A 19,218-nucleotide genomic window follows, 5' to 3' on the forward strand; every position below is an offset into this window, starting at 1 on the left:
TCTTACTCCAAAGGGTTTATTGAGACAAGTTTCACGTACAAGTCGGGGCGGAGGGAATGGGGCTTATAAACAGGAACCTGGGAGGGGGGCCTGGGGGCACAGGGTGGAACCCAAAACAGAGTGAAATAAATAGAGGAAGAGAGTGAAGGGTCAGGAGCGGAGACGGACAGACTATCACACAGTGATTACAACATGGGGGGGGGCTCCATTAAAATCCCATTTATTTATACAGATATACAGGGAGTTATGGGGGGCCCAGGGGACCCCACTCCACCCTCCATGCCCTGCGGAGGGGCAAGAGAAGGCTATCTCTCCCCCCATGGGGGTTTGGGGGGCTGCCCTTGGAGGAGTGTTGGGGGAGGTAGGGTGGGGCGCTCCCCCGAGGGCATCACCTGCTCCCCAGGCAGTTACTGGCCCTGGCGGCCCTGGGTAGTGTCTGGAAAGCTGTGCTGAGGGACCTGAGGGGAGGGGGATTACTGGGCACGCTGGTGGGGAGATGGGAGGCCCCCGCAGGGAGGACGATCTCGGCCTGTAGCTGGCTCCAGGGCCCCAGCAGACCCAGAGCAGGGGCTTGGGGCGCCTCCCGCTCAGCTCCCACCCGGGGCCAGGGAGGTGGAGAGGAGCGGTCAGGGGTTCCAAAAGAGAACCCGGCACCTTCTGGCGTCTTGGAAAAGTTGAGCCCCAAGGACACCCAGGCCTGGATGTGCGGCTCCCGAGAAGGAAGCTCAGAGACCCGGAGTGGGTGCCAGGGTAGAGGGAAAATTCCCAGAGACCACGCTGGAGGGCGATTCCTGAAGGAGGCCACACCCGGTGGGAGGCCGTGGGAAGGGCCTCCTGGGGAGAGGGCCGATAGCACCACCAGGCCCCAAGGCAGGCAGGAGGCGGCTGGGCCTCGGGGCCTCCAGACCGAGGCCGGGGTCACCTGCGGGAGACAGAGGAGAGGGGAGGCTGGACCACAGTCTCCAGGGTGCCAGAGGTCAGGCAGTTCCGGCCCTTCCTCTAAATGCCGGGGGGCCACCCTGGCAATTCTCGCAGGGCATCCCAGCTAGGGTGTCAGGATTTGGCACCCTCCAGAAATGCCAGGCGGGAGTGAGGGTGCCTGGGGCTTCTGCCCTCCCAACCCAGCCTCCCTCCCTCCATCCCCTCACCTCAGTCCCACTGCCCGGCCCCACCCCCCAGCCAGCGTGGTGGCCTGGGCTGGAGGGCCAGGTGGGCATCATACGAAGACCTTGGCTAGGGCGTCGGCGCCTGCGCTGGCGATGAGGGCCTTGCTGGGGTGGCAGGCAACTGCGTGGATGGCCTCCTCATGCTTCTTGCGGTGGGCCGTGATCTCCTGGACACACGTCTTGTTGTCCAGGCTCCACAGACGCAGCGAGCAGTCGTGGCCTGTGCAGGTACAGGAGCAGGAGGGGCTGTCGCTCAGCAGCTCCAGGTCCTCCAGCTCCCCGCCCAGACCTGCCTCCTGAACCCGGCCTCCCTGGAGACAGCTGAACCGCCCTGGGCCATCCTGTCAGGCCAGTGCCTCCTCTTCACCCCCCTGGGGAGTTTCAGCCCCTTCTCCATCTGCCCAAGTCCCAGCCACGCCATCGAGGAGCAGTCACTGGGGCTTGGTGTCTTTATCCACAAATGGCAGGTGCCCCACTGCTAAGAGTCCCCTGTCTTGCGGGGACTGAGAGTCAGACAGGCCTGAACGTCAATTCCTGCAACCCGCTGGGCTGTGACCAAGTGAAGTGACTTCTCTAGGCCCAGTTTCCACATGTACACAGTGGGGGTTCCAGTACCAACCTCATTCAAATGCAACAGGGCCGTGTGGGAGCGCGCCTACCGTGGCTCCGGTATCCCCACCCCTGTGACCGCTCTAACCTGCCACAGAGGGGCTCCTGAGCCCTGCTCAGACAGCACTCCCACCAGTGCCTCAGCCTCAGGGAGCCCCCCGAGCACTCCTCTCCCGCTCCTGCTGGGAAGGGCACGTGCCCTCACTCCTGAGGGGCCAGGAGGCCCCCAACTTACTTCCTGACATCAAGAAGACACCATTGGGGTCCACAGCGAGGCAGGTGACCGCATCCAGGTGGGCAACCATGGAGTGCACCGATTTCCCTGCAGGGAGACAGGGTGGGCAGCAAGTTACTTTTCCACTCTGTGCCCAGCCTGGAAAGGTGTAGGGGCTAGCGGGGACACTGAGGCTGAAGGTGGACTGACCAATCTCCCGCTCTGAGCTGGACTGACCCCGCCCCCCAACCGCACAGGTGAGCGGGGGCTGGGGAGGCTGGGCCTCACCTGTGCGGTTGTCCAGAAAACGGATGCCTCTGTCGTCATGGGCGGTGATGGTGAGGGGCTGGCTGGGGTGACTCACCACCTGGTTGATCTGGGTTGGGCCTGAACAGGAGAGAAAGCAGAAGTCAAGGGGGGCGGAATCAGGGAGACCAGGAGGAACAAAGACAAGAGGAGAACGGCCATCCCATCCCTGTCCTCCGCCGAGATGCCGAGCGGGGCTGGGCGCCCCAGCTGCTGCCTCCAGGGCCCAGGGTTTCTCCATCCGTGCCGTGGACGCTGCGTGGCCCCGGGGGCGAGCAGGAGGGATGGCGACCGTGAAGGCAGTGCTTCTGCCCCACTGAGTGGCCCACAGGGGAGCCCCCGGGATGGCTCTCCCCCAGCCCTCCGGAGATGTCCGTGAGGGCACGGTGACTGGGACTTGATCTCCACCCTGCTCGGAGCCCCGCAGAGGGCAGGGCAGCCACTGTCCACTGACTGGGCAACAGGTCACCAAAGCCCCAGGAGAAACTGGGGCCCTGGAGGCATTCAGGCCTCAGCCCCTGGCCCTGGGCACCCCCTTACCACTGTTCCCCCGAGAGTCCAGCGTGAGGAGGGCACTGCCAGCCTCCAGGTCATACAGAACGGTGTCGCCAGAACGGAAGGAGGCCACGATGTGGGCAGGCTCGGTGCTGGTGAAGGCCACTGAGGTGGGGGTCCCGTGATCTGAAGGCAGAGGAGACAGAAGGCTGCCAACAGCTCTGCTCCTGCCCTGTGGCGGGAAGCCTGGGCCCCGGTCAGAAGTCAACCTCCCCTGGGGCCTCCACCCCCGGGGTGTCACAGCCCCCCGCCCCGCCCCTCACCGCTGGCTGTGGAGAAGGTGCAGAGGCAGGTTGGGCTGCTGCTGCTGGGGTCCCAGATGCGGACAGAGCCGTCGGCAGAGCAGGAGGCCAGGCGCTGGGAGGCAGGGCTGAAGGCCAGGCCCCACACTGCGTCCCCGTGGCCCTCCAGGACGTGGCTCAACACGCTCGGGTCTGGACCCACCAGAGTGGGGAGAGGGCTGCGTCAGGGCCTCTGCCCAGCTCCAGGTCGGACAGCCCAGCAGCCCTACTCTGCCAAGTCACCCTCCCCCCGCCCCATCCTTGTGCCCTCAGAGCTGCTCAGGCTCCGACCATGGGCCGGCTGTTCTGTGAAGGTTTCAGGCTTTCAACGCCCCCAAAGTGGAAGCTCCAGAGGTAGGGATGATCTGGCTCCCTGCCATTCCCCCAGGCCCATGACAGCGCCTACCACAAAGCCCTGCGCGGGACATAACTTTTAGGACTCAGTTAAGGGGATAAGGGCCGAGACTTCTGCAGCCTGGCCCCTGGAGTCAGCCCCACCCTCTGTCCCCGCAGTCTTTTCTTGCCCATTCTCTCCTCCAAAGCTCTGTGGTCATTCCCACCATGACCTCCCTGGTCACTTGGGTCCATGTGGGGTGCTCTGGCTGGGCCCTGCTGACACCCAATGTGTGACAGCCTGCCTGGTGAACAGCAGACACTGCCTGGGGCTGACCCCTGATCTTTGACAGGGTGAGACGATCCTGAGAGGAGACACAGATTCCCAAACTCTGCCCCGACATGCTGCGGCATGGAGCCAAGTGTGATCAAAAGCATTATCAAAAGAGGTGTCAGAGGGCAGGGACACGGACACTGAACCAAGGGGACGGTCTGCTCACTTCTCCACTTAACAGTAAACCCTGTAGCCCGGCCCAGCCAGCGTCTCCACCTCCCCGGCCCTGCCGGCTCCGCTCCACCACGCAGATGCAGGCGGAGACCGTGGGGTGCTGCCAGGGCCCACCACGCCTTCACCTGGCTTTGCCCAAAGCTCCAGCCCAGTGAGCTGCTCTGTGCACCGCTCACCCACCGCCCCCTCGCTGCCTCGTTCATCTGACCCTCGGTCACGTGCTGAATCACCTGGGTCCTGGCTTCACCAGAGCGGGAGCCCTTGGTGTACCTTCCCGAGTTCTCGAAGTGCAAAGCCTGGGTGCTAAGGAACCAAGAGGCCCCCGGAGGCAGGTGGGTTGGGGAAAGGAAGACAGGAGGGAGCTGTCCTCACCGTAACCGTCGTAGGGGTCCATGTTGAGGTCTGGAATCTTCCAGCTGTGGATGCGGGCGTCTGCCCCACCACTGTAACAGTATTCACTGTGGCTGCCCATGGCCACGGCCAACACGGGGCCCCTAGAAGATACCGAGGTGGGCTGAAGGGGGCGACCAGACACTCCGGGCTCGCCTCCTCCCCTCAACGAGACCGCTAGCGTGTTTCAAGGCTGCTGGAAAGGAACCCGGCATCTGGACCTCTGGTTGGGCCACCCAGGCTAGCTGCCCGCCCCCAGCCTCCCCCCGCTCCTCTAAAGGCTGTGCCGAGAACCGGCTGCGGGCACTGGAAGTCCACAGGGCGCCAGGAGCGGGTGGAGTGTGTGCAGAGGGCCACGGGGACCTGGAGCCTTTGGCTGCCCTGCCGTCTGCCCTGGCCCCCACGATGGCAGTGAGCGGGCCAGGGGCAGGCTGCCATGGGGGCAGGGGTGCTTGCCTACCTGTGAGCCCGGAAGGCGTGGATGGGCTCCACGTCTAGCGCAGCATTCCTGCGGGCAGGCAGAAGAGCCAGGGTCACCCTGCACCCCCATGCCCAGACTCCCCCACCCAGCCCTCCACCCCGGGGCTGCTGCCCTCACTTCTTGGCCGTGACTGCCTTCTGCAGGTTCCAGAGCTTGAGCGTGCCGTCCTCAGAAGCGGTGAGCAAAGCTGACTGGCTGTGGTGGAAAGCCAGGGAGCGGATGCCATCGTAGTGAGAGCGGAGGGTGAACTTGGGGTTCCAGGTCTTCTTGAAGGCGTCTTTGCTGTCAGACAGCTGGGGTGGGGGAGGTGCCTCAGGGTCTGCCCATCCCAGCCGGCGGTCCCCACACCCAGCCCTACATGAAGTGGCACGCGGCACATGCGAGCCTCTGGCCCGGGCCAGGCCGCGCCGCTTCCTTCTCGCCCGCCCGCAGTGCCCCCTCACTCGCTCTGTGAGTTCCTGCAGTGTGCAGGGCCCGTGCTAGCTTCTGAGGAGGCAATGGTGAGCCCAAGCCCTGGGGTATCCCCGTTCAGGGGGAGTGTGGGGGAGGTGGTCGGAGATGGCCTCCATCACAGAGACGATTAACAAGCAGTGCTATGAATTTCAGATGCACTGAGAGGAGGCACCGGGCAACCCGTCCCCATCTGTGTGGGTCAGTAAGGCTTTCCTGGGGAACTGACGTGTGACTAGGTAAATGAAGGGGAAGAGGGCGGAAACCGAACGTGCAAAGTCCCTGAGGCAGAGGGAGCAAAGGCGGATCTTGAGCTGCGAGTAGGCCAGGGACGCAGCAAGTGAGGGAGAGTGGCAGGGGAAGAGGCCTGGAGGGCTGGCCCACACTCAGGAACCTGCTGCTCCTTCTCAGGGACGGGGCTGGGGTGGGGGGCACCCTCGGGAGCGTTTAGAGCAGGGGAATGGCCCAGGTTGTTCTGGCTGCTCCATGGCGGGGGCGCTGGGCTGGGCAAGAGGAGAGTGGCTGCAGAGAGAGGCGCGAAGAGGTCCCCAGGAAAGTCTCCCAGGGAGTGGTGAGGCAGACCTAACGCGGGGAGTGCAGAAGGGGACCAGCACACCCGGCGGGAAGAGACTGGGGAGCAGAGTCCACAGGCCTCTGGGGGAGAGTTCCCGAGACACCACCAAGGGCCTGATGGACCGTGGTGTCACTCTCGAGGTAGGGGACCCAGGGAGGGCCCCTGGGGAAAGGAGACGAGCAGACTGTCAGGCAAGCATCAGTGCCCTGCCCTAAGACGGGGTGCACCCCGACAGACCCCTACCGCTGGGCTCTGTCCCTTGAGGTCATCGCTTCTGCCACGGTTGTTCTGGACTAGAGGGTCTACCCCATCACGCGTATGTAGCTCCGGGGCGGGGGGTGTCTTCATTTCATTTTGGGGGAGCAGAAGAACCCTGCATCTTCCTGCTCAAACTCTCCCAACCCGCCCCCTCACCCCCAGCGTGCCTAACCTGGCTGAGATCATCAACCACATGGAGCCTCGCTGGAAGCTGCGGTAAGTGTCCTACCACAGGAACAAGCTCACACGCGCCCGCTTCAGAGATGCCCGGGGAGCCAGCGGCCTGGCCACAGACCTCAGGCTCGGGACACTGGCCCTGAGGCCTCTCTGCACTCCAGCCCCACTAGCCTCCACTCACACCAGATCAGCCTGATTTTGTTTGTGTTGTTTTGTGGCTGGAGGTCACCTTCCTGCCCACAATCCCCGCCTCCTGTACAGACTCCAACCCGCTCTGCCCCAGCCCAAAGGCACCTGCCGCCTCTGATGCTGTATTTGGACTCAGTGCCCCTTTGCCCCTGCTTCATGCCCATGGTGGGTCCTGGATTTGAGGTGCATGGAAGCCTGGGGTGGGAGGGAGCGTCACTGAGAGGAGCAGCCTGGCAGCGTGACTGAAACCAAGGCCCCAGAGCCTGCCAGGCCAGGCACCTCAGTGACCCCGTCAAGTCCCAGCGCCTGTCTGCATCGGCACCCCTGTGACACAGGCTGAGCTGGCGAATGATCTCACACCGTCCTGCTGTGCGAGGGGCTGGGTGCAGGCGGGCACCCGGCCAGAGCTCAGCCAGTTCCAGCGCTGCACCGGAGGCCTGGGGGGGCCCGCGAGGGGTGGGGCACCCCAAGGACTTACATCACAGCTGAGGTCGTTGTCGTTGGTGACGGTGAGATCTGCCAAGTCCCCCAGGCTCACCTCCCCGCCCCCGATAGTGTCCATGATGAAAACGTCTGAGGAGAAGCCAAAGGAACCTGGTAGGGGGAGGGGAGGGAGGGGGCAGAGAGGGGCCGGGGGAGAGAGAGAGAGACAGAGAGAGGCAGAGAGAGGTGAGAAGGGAGACAGAGAGGCAGGGAGAGGACAAGATCAAGAATCACAGCTGGAAAGAAAGAAACAGGGAGAGCCAGACAGACAGACAGGGCAGGACAGACAAAAAGAGAGGGAGACAGAGATAGACAGACGAACTTTTGGGACAAGGAGGCTGCAGACCAGAGGCTGGGCCTCGACCCTGAGGACACAGAAGCCTGGGGCTTAGCTTCTGCAGCCTCCCTCTGCCGTGGGCCCCTCAGGACTGGGCCAGGGTGCAGAGGCCGCTTACCTTCGTGGGGCCGGGGCTGGGGGGTGCCGGGAGGCGGGCCAGTCACTTTTGGGGGCAGCCCATCCACATCCCGAAGGTCAGCCAAGATCCCCTGGAGTTTGACCCGCCGGCTTTCTGCAGGCACAGGGCGCAGGCAGGCAGGCGTCACTGACTGGCCACTCAGCCACGTGGGGAGGGTGCTCTCCTGCCACTGTGGCGGGGCTGGAGAGCCCTGGGCTCCGAGCGGGGGTGGGGGACAGGCGAAGGAGACAGACAGAGAGGGGACCCTCCATGGCCTCAGTCCCCCGCCATCCTACGTGACCCCGGGGGCCTCAGAGCTCAGAGTCACAGGACAGGAAGCGCTGCCCCCCTGCCTCCCCCGTGCTGGGTCTGCATCCTGTCCCCCCTCCCCTCCCCATCCCTGGGGGGGTGGGAGGGCTGGAGGCCCTGCCTCAGGAAGAGCCGGGCCTGCCTGTGACCCCCTGAGATTTTCCAGGGAAAGGGAGAGGGCCTGGCCACCGTGGTGCAGCTGCTGGCTCTGCGGGGCCACTCTCCTCTCAGGAAGCGCATCCGGCCGGTGGGGACCCTGGGGCAGGAAGCAGCTGCAGGCCGCAGGCAGTGGTGGTGCCCGCGGCGAGGAAGGCCAGCGCAGACGCCCCAGCTCACCCAGTTCGTGGTGGGCGCCCTCTGTAGCACACCGCCGCGGGTCAGGCGGGCCCTCCCCGTCCTCTCCCGAGCCCAGGAAGTCAAACTCGCTGATAGCGTCCTCCGAGTCATCCTCCTCGTCTTCATCCTCCGTCTCAGGGGCCAGGGCCTTGGATGGCAGCTGGGGCGCGGAGACCAGCAGAGAGCTCAGGGCCCCAGCCCACTTGCTCGCCCAGAGCGGGGAAACCAGCGTTCCTGCATGCGGCCCCTAGTCCCACAGCCTGCCGCCGTGCTCCCCCTACTGGAAGCCCGCGGGGGCGCCAGCCCCCAGTTGGCTCTGGAGACCCCTTTCACTGCTGCCCGCAGGGACCCCTACACAGGGCCCTCCTCCTTTCGCTCAGGCTGGTCCTGCTCCCCCGTGCCCTGCCTCCCAGCCCAGTACACTTCTCATGAAAAAAAGTCAGATAATATGACAACCTGTTTCGGGGGCAAGCGAAGCTATATTTGGGTGAATGGGTGTGGAAGGAGACACTATAAAGTGAAATCAGATCCACGGCTACAACAGTTAATGATGATGAACACTTACCACAGTGCCGGCCTCTCTGAGTTACTCAGTGCACTCGTCAGCTTCGCACATATGATTTCACAACCCCACGAACAGTTATCAGCCTTCTAATTACTATCCCCATATTACAGATTAAGGAAACTGAGGCTGAGCAGAGTGAAGCCCCTTGCCCCAGGTCCAAGCCATTCCACATACATCAAAGACAAGCTTTGGGGTGTGAGGTTACCTGGGGGTCTCCAAGTCTTCCTGATAACTTCCTATACTGGCTGCATTTTTATTTTCTTATATAACAAGCAGGAGCTACTTTTAGAATAAGAAAATACCCCAGTTCTTCCAGTTCTTCCTTTCTGAGAAACAGAATGCTGGGCAAGTAAACAGAGTCTGCTGAGTTTCCCCACAGTCGGTCGTAACCAGGGTTGAGAACCAAACCCTCGTTTTCCTCAGTCCATGAGCTTGGACCCCATCCCAGGGCTGTGAACTGAGGGGCAGCGTTGTGCCTGCGTTTCCCCACCAGACACCTTTGAGACACAGCCTCATGAAGTGACATCTCGCACGTAATCCTTCAGCCTCCCATTTCCTACGCGTCACTGTTTCACGTCAAGTGCCATCTGGGAGGGAGCTGTGTGCTTGGCACTTCACAGACTGCACTTAGGTCGCTTAAAGAGAGTTTCAGAGTTTTCAAAGACCGTTTGGGTATCTGAGTTCTGCTTTCAGTGCTGGCTTAGGACTCAGCCCGCCCTCAGCACTGGGACTCCGGGCCCAGTGGACTCAAACACCACCTCTTCCAGGAAGCCTTCCCCCTCCTCAGTGTCCCCAGCCTGGACCCAGGTTCAGTCAGGCTGTGAATTCCTCTGGGGTGCCGGTGACTCCATCCCAGAGGCTCAGCACCCCAAGCTGGGTCTCGAGGGTATGGACATGGAGGTGGCTGCACTAGGGCATCTTGAGTGGCCAGCCTCTGGCCTGTGTGGGAGGAGCGGGGTGGGATGTGACTGCCTTCGCCTTCCTTTCTGGGAGAAGACCTGGCCTGCCCAGAGAGAGGACGGTAGGGCTCAGGCCCTGAGAAGGGCCTCGCTTTTCTCTCACCACCTGGGACCATCAGTGCCACGTGTCTACCCAGTGTGAACTCATTTATTTTTCAAACATACAGATTTTATTTACTTACTCATTTATCTTTGGCCCTGCCATGTGGTGGCTTATGGGACTGCAGGTCCCTGAGCTGGGACTGAACCTGGGCTGCAGCAGTGAAAGCGCCGAGTCCTAACCACTGGACTGCCAGAGAACTCCCAGGACTCATTTTAATGAATTCCTCAACAACTCAGAAACAGACTACCAGCCTCTGAGGCTGAAACCATGACAAAGAGAATCACGTGCCCCCGGTTATAGAACCAGGCCAGTGGCCACTCTGGGAGGCACTCATGAATCTCGGTCTGGTCACTGAAGGTCAGCTGGTGGAGACAGAGGCCTGGGGAAGCGTGAGACCCTGCACAGGGAGCCACCTGACAGGGCGTGTGGGAGAGACGTGGGAAGCAGGAGAACATTCCTAACAGGAGTGCAGGGGAGAGGGGAGGTTTCCCAGAGAGGGTTGAGGGAGGCCTGAGAAAGGAGTGGAAATCCACCAGGGGGCAGGAGGGACCAGGCGCTCTGGATTCGGAGACACCCTGCTCTTCCTGGAACCCCAGGGCCAGGGCTCCGGCTCTGCGCGCTCCGTTCCCCTCAGTGTGGTCAGTGAGCGCCTGACCTGTGTGGGCCCCTGCGCTGAGCCATGGTGGGGGCCTGGGATACAGAGTGGAGGCCAGGACAGGCCTGACACCAGACAGGGAGGACCTAGGGTGGTCCCGGTCAGGGTGGGGCAGCCCACAGGGGCGAGTCAGAGAAGGCTTCTTGGAGGAAGGGGTGTCTGAGGCGAGTCTGAGGAGGGAGGGCTGGATTTCAGGTGGGAAGAGCTGCTCAAGGAAAGCCCCCGAAGCTGTCTCCTCTCCCACAGGCGCCCCTCATGGGTGTGTGTACCTGCCCGTGACTACCTGTAAGCCCACTGCTGGCCACAAGCTCCTCCCTGCAGGGACCAGGACTTGGGGTCTCCATGTCCTTGCTGCCAGCACAGAGCCTGGCCCACAAGGCCTACCTACACTGACAGGCGAGACCAGGCCCGCCTGAGGACAGCGCCGTCAGGACGGCAGGAGCACTGGGCTCCGGCAGGTTCAGGAGCAGGGTTGAAACGTGGTGGGAGCCGGACCTCCAGGCCAAGCTGAGAAGACCTGGACTCTACCCTGTGAGCAGCGTTCCTGGGCCTGGGTCCTGCCACCACCAGCAGACTGGACATTCGTATCCTACAAAGTGCCCCCAGAGCCCCCCAACCTGACTCCAGGCTAAGCTGGGGGCTCGGCCACATCCGCTAAGGGTGCTGGGGAGGGAAGAGAAAAGACCCACACACCCCTGGTTCGGGGAGCTCACAGTCTATTGCAGGAGACAGAGCCGGGGGCGCGCCAGAACATTTCCAAGTCCCACTGTGGTCTGGCTGGCAGGAAGGAGAACGCGCCATGAGAGGGCGTCTCGGGGCTGGCCTGGCCTGGAGATTCAGGAAAGGACTCTTGGAAACGTCAGAGCCCAAGGAAGGAATGTGGAGAGAATGACGGGGGTACAGCTGGAGAAGGGGTTGCCCTGACGAAAACGATCGAGGCGCCTCGAAAGGAACCAGAGGCCACAGCATGGCTGGCAGGAGCCAGGGACGTGGGGAAGGGATGGAGCAGCCCTCAGAGGAGCCAAGCACGCCCCTGGAGGCCCTCTGCTACGGGCTCCCCCCGGGCGGGGCGGCGCGCTCACCTTCACACGCTGCTTCCTGTGCTGCGCGCCGTCCAGCTCGTCGTCCTCGTCACTGTCATCGTCCTCGCAGTGCTGCAGGAAAGGGATCTGCTCCAGCACCGAGCCGCCCAAGCGCTCTCTGCCGTCCTTGCCGGCTGCGTTCCTGCCCAGGATGGGGTGGGGGAGATGGGGAGGGGTCAGTCCTGCCGGGCGACAAAGCTCAGCTGGGAGCGCGCGGAGGCTGCGGGCCGGAGCCTGAGCCCAGGGGAGCCTCGACTCTGACCCTGCAGGGGGCTTGTAGCCCAGCCTTGGCTGGGTGCACCCCGGCTGGACCCCTCACTGAGCCCTGACCCTCCCGGGAGCAGTTCCAGATCAGCCCGCTACCCTGACCACACCCCCCCCCCCCCCGAGTGTGCCCAGTCAGACAGAGAGCTGGTCGAGAGATCGCTGCTGACTCCGCAGCCCCCGTCACCACGGCCGAACCACGCGCACAGAGGGCACAGCATGCCAGGGACACACCCGGTGGCAGGGAAGCGGAACCGGTCACCCCGTGACCGCTCGGGCCCCTCACAGCCTGCACCCTCTCCACCGCCAGACAGCGCTGCCCATCCACCTCCAGGCCTGCTGTTGAGTGGCTCCCTTGGGATGACAAGCAGTCATTTGCCACCAAACGTGACTCCAGGGCAGAAAGGAGGGCAGAATTCGAAGTTCAGATTAAAGCGAACGGCCTCCCAAAAGGAGGCTGCCACTGGGCTGATACTCTAAGCGTTCTTGTCAGCTGCCCGGGCGAGACGGGTGCCACTTGGTAGAGACCTCCCACCCCTGGGGTGCCAGTCCAGCCCCCAGACCTCACTTCCCAGCCTCCTTGCCCCTCTGGGGGCCTCCATATGTGAAACAGGCTCCTTCCTTGGCGCCATCTCCACACCCTCTGCCTCAGTGACTGCCCAGCCTCATAGTTTTCAAGCCCACCTGTGTGCTGGTGAACTGCAGATACATTTACGAGTCAAGTGCTGCCCCTACCTTCGCCACGGGGGCTCACACAGACACCTCACACTCCACTGGACCTGAATGGCCCCCTTGAAGCCCCCCACCAAGGTCAGCACTGCTCCCAGCTGCTCAGACCCCACCCTCCAGTCACCCCAGTTTCTTTGCCTCTATCCCCACAGCCAGTCCTTTCGTTATCGTCAGCTCCTGCTGAAAACCTGCTGAGAAGCGGACTGGCCTCACCCCTCCACTGCTGATGTCCACTGTCTCTGGCCTGGATGTCTCCAGGAGTCTCTGATCGGCCCTCCCTGCTCCCAGCCTGGCCCTCGGTTAGCCTCTCCATCTCGAAGAAGACCAAGCCTATCAGATGATGTCACACCCTGGCTCGAAACCACAAGCCTGTCTCCAAGCTCCTCATCGTGGCCCGTGAGGCCCGCTGTAATTGGACTCTTGAGATTTCAGCCTCACCACAGACCACGGCACCACATGCTGGCAGCGCTGCCGCCACGCCGGCCTCTGCCTGCTCCTGGGCATGCCAGCCCTCTCCTGTCCTGGATCCTTTACCAAGAACACTCCCCTCCCAGCTACTCGGCTGGCTCGGCCTCCACTCCATGCAGTTCTCTGCCCAAACGTCATCCTGTCCTAAGCAGTACTGCTTCTCCCATCTCTCTTTTTCGCTTAAATTGAGATTTTTTTTTTCTTTTTTTGATGTAGATCGTTTTAAAAGTCTTTACTGACTTTGTTATACTATCGTGTCTGTTTTATGTTTGGGCTTTTGGCTGCGAGGCATGTGGGTGGGATCTTAGCTCTCGACCTGGGAAAGTCTTAACCACCGGACTGCAGGGAAGCCCCCTCCCATCGCTTTCTCACTGCCTTTCATAGACCTCCTCACGTCATCAGCAATTTAGTTATTTTCTGACAAACAACAGCTACTGATGAGAGAATGAACACAGGAAAGCTCCCCGGGGAACAGTGACCACATGTCGTGCTACGCTCCCCAGGTCCTGGCGTGGGCCCAGGGCTGCCTTCAGCAGGGACTTGGCGTTTGATGGGGAGCGTGCAGGCCGGAGCTTCAGGCAGGGCCGGACCGGAGGGGAACTGTGGAGTGCATCAGCACAGAGGTGACGCGAGGGGAGGGCCACCCAGGGGGACCCAGGACAGAGCGTGCACATCCCGTAAGGGATGGACAGAGGGTTCTGGAGCAGAGGAACCCACGATACACTCCAGGAAGGATGCGACCCCAGATCATGGACTGGCCTCATGGAGGGGGGGTGGTGGGGAGACACCCTCCAGACCCCAGGGCTCACCTCTTGATCTGCTCCTCAATCTGTTTCACCAGCAGTGACTCCCCGCCGCTGAGCCCCCCGGGGGCCGGCGGGGCCCTAGGGCCCCCTTCGCTGGGCTCGGGGGCCCCGTTGAGCTCTAACGAGCGGCCCAGGAGGGCGCGCACGCGCTTGGACCGCATGTCCAGGATCGTGTCGGTGTAGCCGACCTCTTCCAGGTACCTGTGGGAGGCAGAACGAGGACAGGTCGGTGGGGGAGGCGGAACTGGGGTGGGTCAGGCACCACACGGCTCCTTTCTATACCGCAGGGGCGGATGCAAGCTGGGCCAGCCCTTTTGGAGAAGCAGCTGAAGGCAACACACCGCAATCTCACATAAGCGTTCCCCTGACCCTGCTGCTTCCCCTTCGAGACTACTCCCAGTGGAAGCCTTTCTACGTGGGCATCGTGCTGTCGCAGACGCTCGCAGAGACAACGTACGTTTGGGGGTCTAAAGGCAGGGGCCGACCCACGTCTGCTGGTGAGGACTGCGGAAGTAGACTGCTGGTGGGACAGTAGGCACAGGATAAACGCGGCAGAGTGCCAAGTGCTCACTGCGTGCTCAGTTGCGTCCGATCCCTTGTGAGCCCACGGACCGTAGCCCACCAGGCTCCTCTGTCCAAGAACACTGAAGCAGGGTGCCGTCCCTTCTCCAGGGGATCTTCCCGACCCAGGGACCGAACCCATGTCTCTTAATGGCTCCTGCATTGCAGGCGGATTCTTTACCACTGAGCCACCTGGGAAGCCCAAAGAGGAGAGGGCCTGCTAAATAAATAGCCCAACGGAAATTGTAAGTTAAGTGTTCCTTACAATTCAAGTGTTTGTAGGAAAAAAAAAGCATGTGCCTCTAAGGATAGACCACACACAAACACACATTTGCATCATGCCCCACACCAGGCCTAGAAGGAAACGCACTGAACTTCAGAGCAGTGTTCTCGTCTGTGGAGTGAGATTAGGGATGTCAGTAGGAACTTCTGTCATTTACTCTACACACGAGCATTTATTACCCTCAGGATTACAAAATCTGAAGCCAGCTGAGACTGGCCTAAGGGCTAAAAAAACGGAAAAAATTCAACTATGGGTATCTGTGGCTTCAAATCACTGGAGACAGGAATCCCTGGCTGGTCCTCAGGGGGCGCCCGCAGAGCCTTTTCTGTTGACTGTGACCTTGCCCCTTGGGCAACAACAGACACACCATCTTGGGCACGTGCGTGCCTGTCTTGAGGCTCCCCTGCCCCCACCACCAGGGAGAGGCGGGGGAGGCAGGGGAGGTGGGGTGGAAGGAGCTGGGCTTAGGGGACGAGTTCCTAAGATCACACATCAGACCCTCCACTTATTAGCTGGGACCTTCTGCACAGATGCCCTCTCTTCACCTCGTTTTTTTCACCTGTGAAAATGAGGGGAACACTAGCAGTTAGACTGCCCGGGGATTTCCGTGAGGAATCCTTGTGTGCCGGGCGTTTAGCCCAGTGCTGGGCACATAACAGGTACTTGGCAGGCGTCGGCTGGGACAATCCTTCTGTCATCACTGCCTGCACGCCCTTTAAGCTACCAACTGCAACTACCCTCTCTGACGTTTAGCATAAGGAAATCAAGGATACGGACAAATAACTTCCTGGTGTTTGTCACACTGTCTATTAAAAAAATGCCTTCAACAAAATACACAAGAAGAGACTGGCCACAGGAAGTTATGATTATCCACATAACAGACGATCACATGGGTCTTGAAATGATGCAACATAACTAATTTACGCAGAAAAACGTTCAACACTTAAAAGCAATGCCTTATAAAACAATGCAAAGGGGGAACCCCTGCTTTTATAAAACACACAGACACACACACACAAATACATATATACAGAAGAGAAAGCCTATGTGTCAAAATGTTTACAGGGGCATGAAATTCCCTGCGTGGTGGAATTATGGGTGATTTTTGTTCTTTTCTGTGTTTTCCTGTTTCCCAAGTTTTCTAAAACACACATATCTCTCTAATGAAAAGCAAAAAAATTTTAACATTACACTCTGGGGGGGGAATAAAGGGCATGTGGGATTGCTTTCCAAGTGTGGGGGTCCCCCAGGGCTGCCTCCTGCCAGGAGTTTTCCTGCGCTCCGCCCCCACAGGGTGAAGGGCCCTCTCAGCTGTGGCCAGCAGGGATCCTGAGAGCTCTCAGTCCCCAATGGGGACAGGAAGGACTGTGGCGTCCCCAGGCTTATCTCCCCGGCCCAGCCTCCGCCCTGGCCCAGTGTGCACTCACTGTCGGAGAAGCTGCCGCCCCTCCTTCCACACCAGCGGGCTGTTCTCCAGGGTGACCGACTCCACAGGGCCATTGGAGACTGCGGGGTGGAGAGAAAGGAGGTGGGCTGTCTCGAGGGCACCACCCAGGCGCCCACCACCTCCTCCACAGGCCCTGTCCTCACCCTCAAACCCAAGTTGGTCACTGCGGAATCACGTGCCGGGAGGGCCTGGAGTCCCCCTCCCCCCTGCCCTCCTCCTCTCTGGTCTCTTTGGGTCACTCCCCAGACCGTCCCCGGACTGTCTTCAGACCCTGTTCTGCTGTTTCCCCACACAGGAAACGGGCTGGGCTCTGAACGAACGGGCAGACGACTGGCCCGCCTCGGCCGCTTCCCGGCTATGTGGCCTGAGCAGGTCGGTTTACCCTCTGAGCTTCAGTTTCCTCATCTGAGAAATGAAGTTAACAATCACAGCACCCACCTCTTGGGACTGCTGTGAGGACTGAATGAGGCAGCCTGTTTACTTTCCTCATCAAATATTTATTGGGCATCTGTTACGTGGCCGGCTAGGTGCCTGGACTGTATCGGTCAACACAGACCCCTGTCCCTGGGGAAGGCGCTCTGGTCGGCGTCCGACATGAAGAACCACGGCCACCGTCAGCCTCACCTTGTGAGCACACCACTCTCTTCCATGTCTCCGCGCTCCTGGACACCCTCCCTACTGCCCCGAGGGTGGACTGATGCCTCTTTCTAGGAGCTCCGACTCCCAGGGGCCTCGTGTGTCTGTCTGCCTCAGACAGACAGAGGGACAGAGGGCAGGACTCCCAGGCCTTCCCTGCCCCCTGCCCCCCCAAGAGTGGGCACCAAGAATGAGACCCGACCACTCCTGGTCCTGGCCAAGCTGCTCTCCGTGGAGCATTTGAGGCTTGGGGGTCCATCTCTGCTCTGTCACACTAGGTTTGCAGGGGGCGGGCACGTGGGAAGGATCAGGCTGGCATGGGTACCTGGTTCCGACAGTTCTGGCTTCTTCTCCCCCTGGTTCAGGTCTGTCCCGAATTTCAATTTATGGTATTTGGCCCTGAAAGGTCAAATGATGAACGAATGAGAGGCACCGAAGCGTCGACAGGGCCAGCCCTCGCCTCCAGAATCCCAGAGCCTGGGTTCTCGCTTTCCTCCGCCCTCCGCCCTGCCCGACTAGGAAGCAGCCGTGGCGGAGGCGGCAGCACAGATGGCACCGTGGCGAGCCCGATGCTGGGAGCCGGGCACACCAGCCTGCCGTCCCAGCTCTAGAGTCCTCGAAGAAGTCCTCTCCCTCCAAAAGCCTCACCTGCACCCATCAGGCCCCTGGAAGGGAGGGATGAGATGAGGACTGTGTGGCGTCTGCCACGTGGTGGGCCACCGCCATGATGAAGCCGTTGCTCGAGGTCTGCCCTGAACCCCACCCACGAGGGCCTGCTCTGCCCCCCTCTCCTGGACCATGCAGTACTTAGTGATGGAGGAGAGGATGCTCCCAGGGGCTCGACCCCTGAAGGCAGGCAGCCGGGGCATGGCAGGGCTCACCTCTCCTGCTTCAGCGCGTATTCCAGCATCTTGATCCGCCGCACCAGGTCCGTCTTGAGATTCTCCTGCCCCTTCCTCTCTCCCTGGAGGAAGGCCACCTGAGCCTGCGGGCAGACAGAAGAGGGCGGGGAATAGCAGGGCTCAGGCTCACCGACCTGTGTCCCATGCTCGCTCGGGGCAGGCAGCTCCAGCACCTCCATCCCCGGGACACACAGCAGCCAGTTCTTCAAACGTGGAGACCCTGAGCCAGGGTTCAGCGGAGCAATGAGAGGGCGGCTGGATCTGTTTCCCTGTCACCCGCGATGAAACGACTGAAGAGAGACTAAATGGGAACAGCCTGGGGCTCCCTGGGCCCCCACCTTTGGGGAGAAGGTGGGGGCGGTAGGTATTAAGAGCCCTGGGCGCCTCCTCCCCCACCCCCAGGCAGGTGCCGTCCCGAGGTGGCTGGGGGAGGTGGCATGGCACTGTTCAAGCAGAGCTTCTGTCTCTGGGGGGTGTGGGAAGCTGCTTCTGGAGTCTAGGGACAGGAGTGGGTGGCTTGGCTCGGCTCCCGCTGCAATGCAACAGCTTCGCCGCCTGACCTCCATGGTGGGGACCAACCATCCTGGGGGAGTCGGCCCAGAGGAAGGCAGACGTGTCACAGACATGACCCCAGGCCCCTGCCAGCCACTTCACACCGTCTGCTGGCCCGGTCTGTCCCCATCTGCTCTGGCCTGTCAACAGGCCTTTTGGAGACACCAATGGCCTTTGAGGCAGGCTCCCGGCCCCCGACCATGTTCCGGAAGCCCAGTGCCAGAGTCCTGAGTGCCGTGCTCCCCATTGGCTTCCCCTCAAGTGCTCCTCTGACCCAGGCTGGGACCGCCGGAGCTTCAGGCCTGGCTCGGCCACTTCCGTGAGGCACAATCTTAGGCCCTCTCTGAACCTCCCCTTCCCCTTCCCTGTCTGAACCAGCCCTCTCTGAACCTCCCTTTCCCCTTCCAGAAAATGGGGCTCCTGAGAGTGCCCCTCAGAGTGCCTGCCCCTCACGTGTTAGGCTGTTCTTAGTTCAAAGCCTGGCACAGACAAAGGGCTAACAAATGCCAGTTCCCACCTCTTGTTATTTTTATTCTCTCAAAGTACTTAATTATTTGGCTGCACTGGGTCTCAGTTCTGGCATGCAGGCATGCGAGATCTTTCCTTGTGGTCCACAGGCTTCTCTTGTGGGCTTAGCTGCCCCGCTGCATGTAGAATCCCAGTTCCCTGACCAGCGATCAAACTCGCATTCTCTGCTTTGGAAGGCAGATTCTAAACCACTGGACCACCAGAAAAGTCCTGGGGCCCAGTTCTTCACAGGAGCTAGGATCCCTGAGACCTGAGGCCACTGAGCAGAGGTGTCTGTGGCTGACAGGCCTCCTGCCCCCCTGGCAGCTGCATCATCCTGGAGCCAACCCTCACACATCACGTGCTTGCTGAAGAACTTCCGCAGCTCCCTCAGGAGCCCCTAGACACCTTTGCCAGGCGGTGAACATTCCCAAAGCCTTGCTCCAGGACTGTCCGCGGTCAGTGGCCTCTCAGATACCCATGAACATGCTTCCTCCTCGGCCTGGGGCTTGAGGAGCCCCGACCTCCCTGCCCTGGGCATTTGTGCCCCACAAGGCCCTGTGCCCAAATGCCTCCCATCACCGGCCTCCTGCTCCAGGGACCAGGTCTCTCCCTCAGGTCAGCA

General features: G+C 61.3%; 1 protein-coding gene across 3 annotated transcripts in view; it reads right to left on the bottom strand.

Annotated features, from left to right (window-relative positions):
- STRN4 (striatin 4) overlaps positions 1 to 19,218 on the bottom strand; it is a 24,709-nt gene continuing 5,491 nt past the window's right edge. For 2 of the 3 annotated variants that reach the window (XM_018062654.1, XM_018062656.1), the window contains exons 2-18: positions 17,514 to 17,617; positions 16,958 to 17,031; positions 15,977 to 16,055; positions 13,709 to 13,906; positions 11,439 to 11,580; positions 8,075 to 8,234; positions 7,430 to 7,543; positions 6,970 to 7,085; positions 4,961 to 5,136; positions 4,823 to 4,870; positions 4,345 to 4,466; positions 3,114 to 3,284; positions 2,836 to 2,976; positions 2,278 to 2,376; positions 2,011 to 2,097; positions 1,149 to 1,386; positions 1 to 922 (exon numbers count right to left, since the gene is read on the bottom strand). In XM_018062654.1, the coding sequence (XP_017918143.1) occupies positions 1,217 to 1,386; positions 2,011 to 2,097; positions 2,278 to 2,376; positions 2,836 to 2,976; positions 3,114 to 3,284; positions 4,345 to 4,466; positions 4,823 to 4,870; positions 4,961 to 5,136; positions 6,970 to 7,085; positions 7,430 to 7,543; positions 8,075 to 8,234; positions 11,439 to 11,580; positions 13,709 to 13,906; positions 15,977 to 16,055; positions 16,958 to 17,031; positions 17,514 to 17,617 (2,001 nt within the window). In that variant the 3' untranslated portion in view covers positions 1 to 922; positions 1,149 to 1,216. The remainder of the gene's footprint in view (positions 923 to 1,148; positions 1,387 to 2,010; positions 2,098 to 2,277; positions 2,377 to 2,835; positions 2,977 to 3,113; positions 3,285 to 4,344; positions 4,467 to 4,822; positions 4,871 to 4,960; positions 5,137 to 6,969; positions 7,086 to 7,429; positions 7,544 to 8,074; positions 8,235 to 11,438; positions 11,581 to 13,708; positions 13,907 to 15,976; positions 16,056 to 16,957; positions 17,032 to 17,513; positions 17,618 to 19,218) is intronic. The other variant, XM_018062655.1, reaches the window with a different exon arrangement.

The sequence above is a fragment of the Capra hircus genome, chromosome 18 (assembly GCF_001704415.2).
Source record: "Capra hircus breed San Clemente chromosome 18, ASM170441v1, whole genome shotgun sequence".
Taxonomy (NCBI): Eukaryota; Metazoa; Chordata; class Mammalia; order Artiodactyla; family Bovidae; genus Capra; species Capra hircus.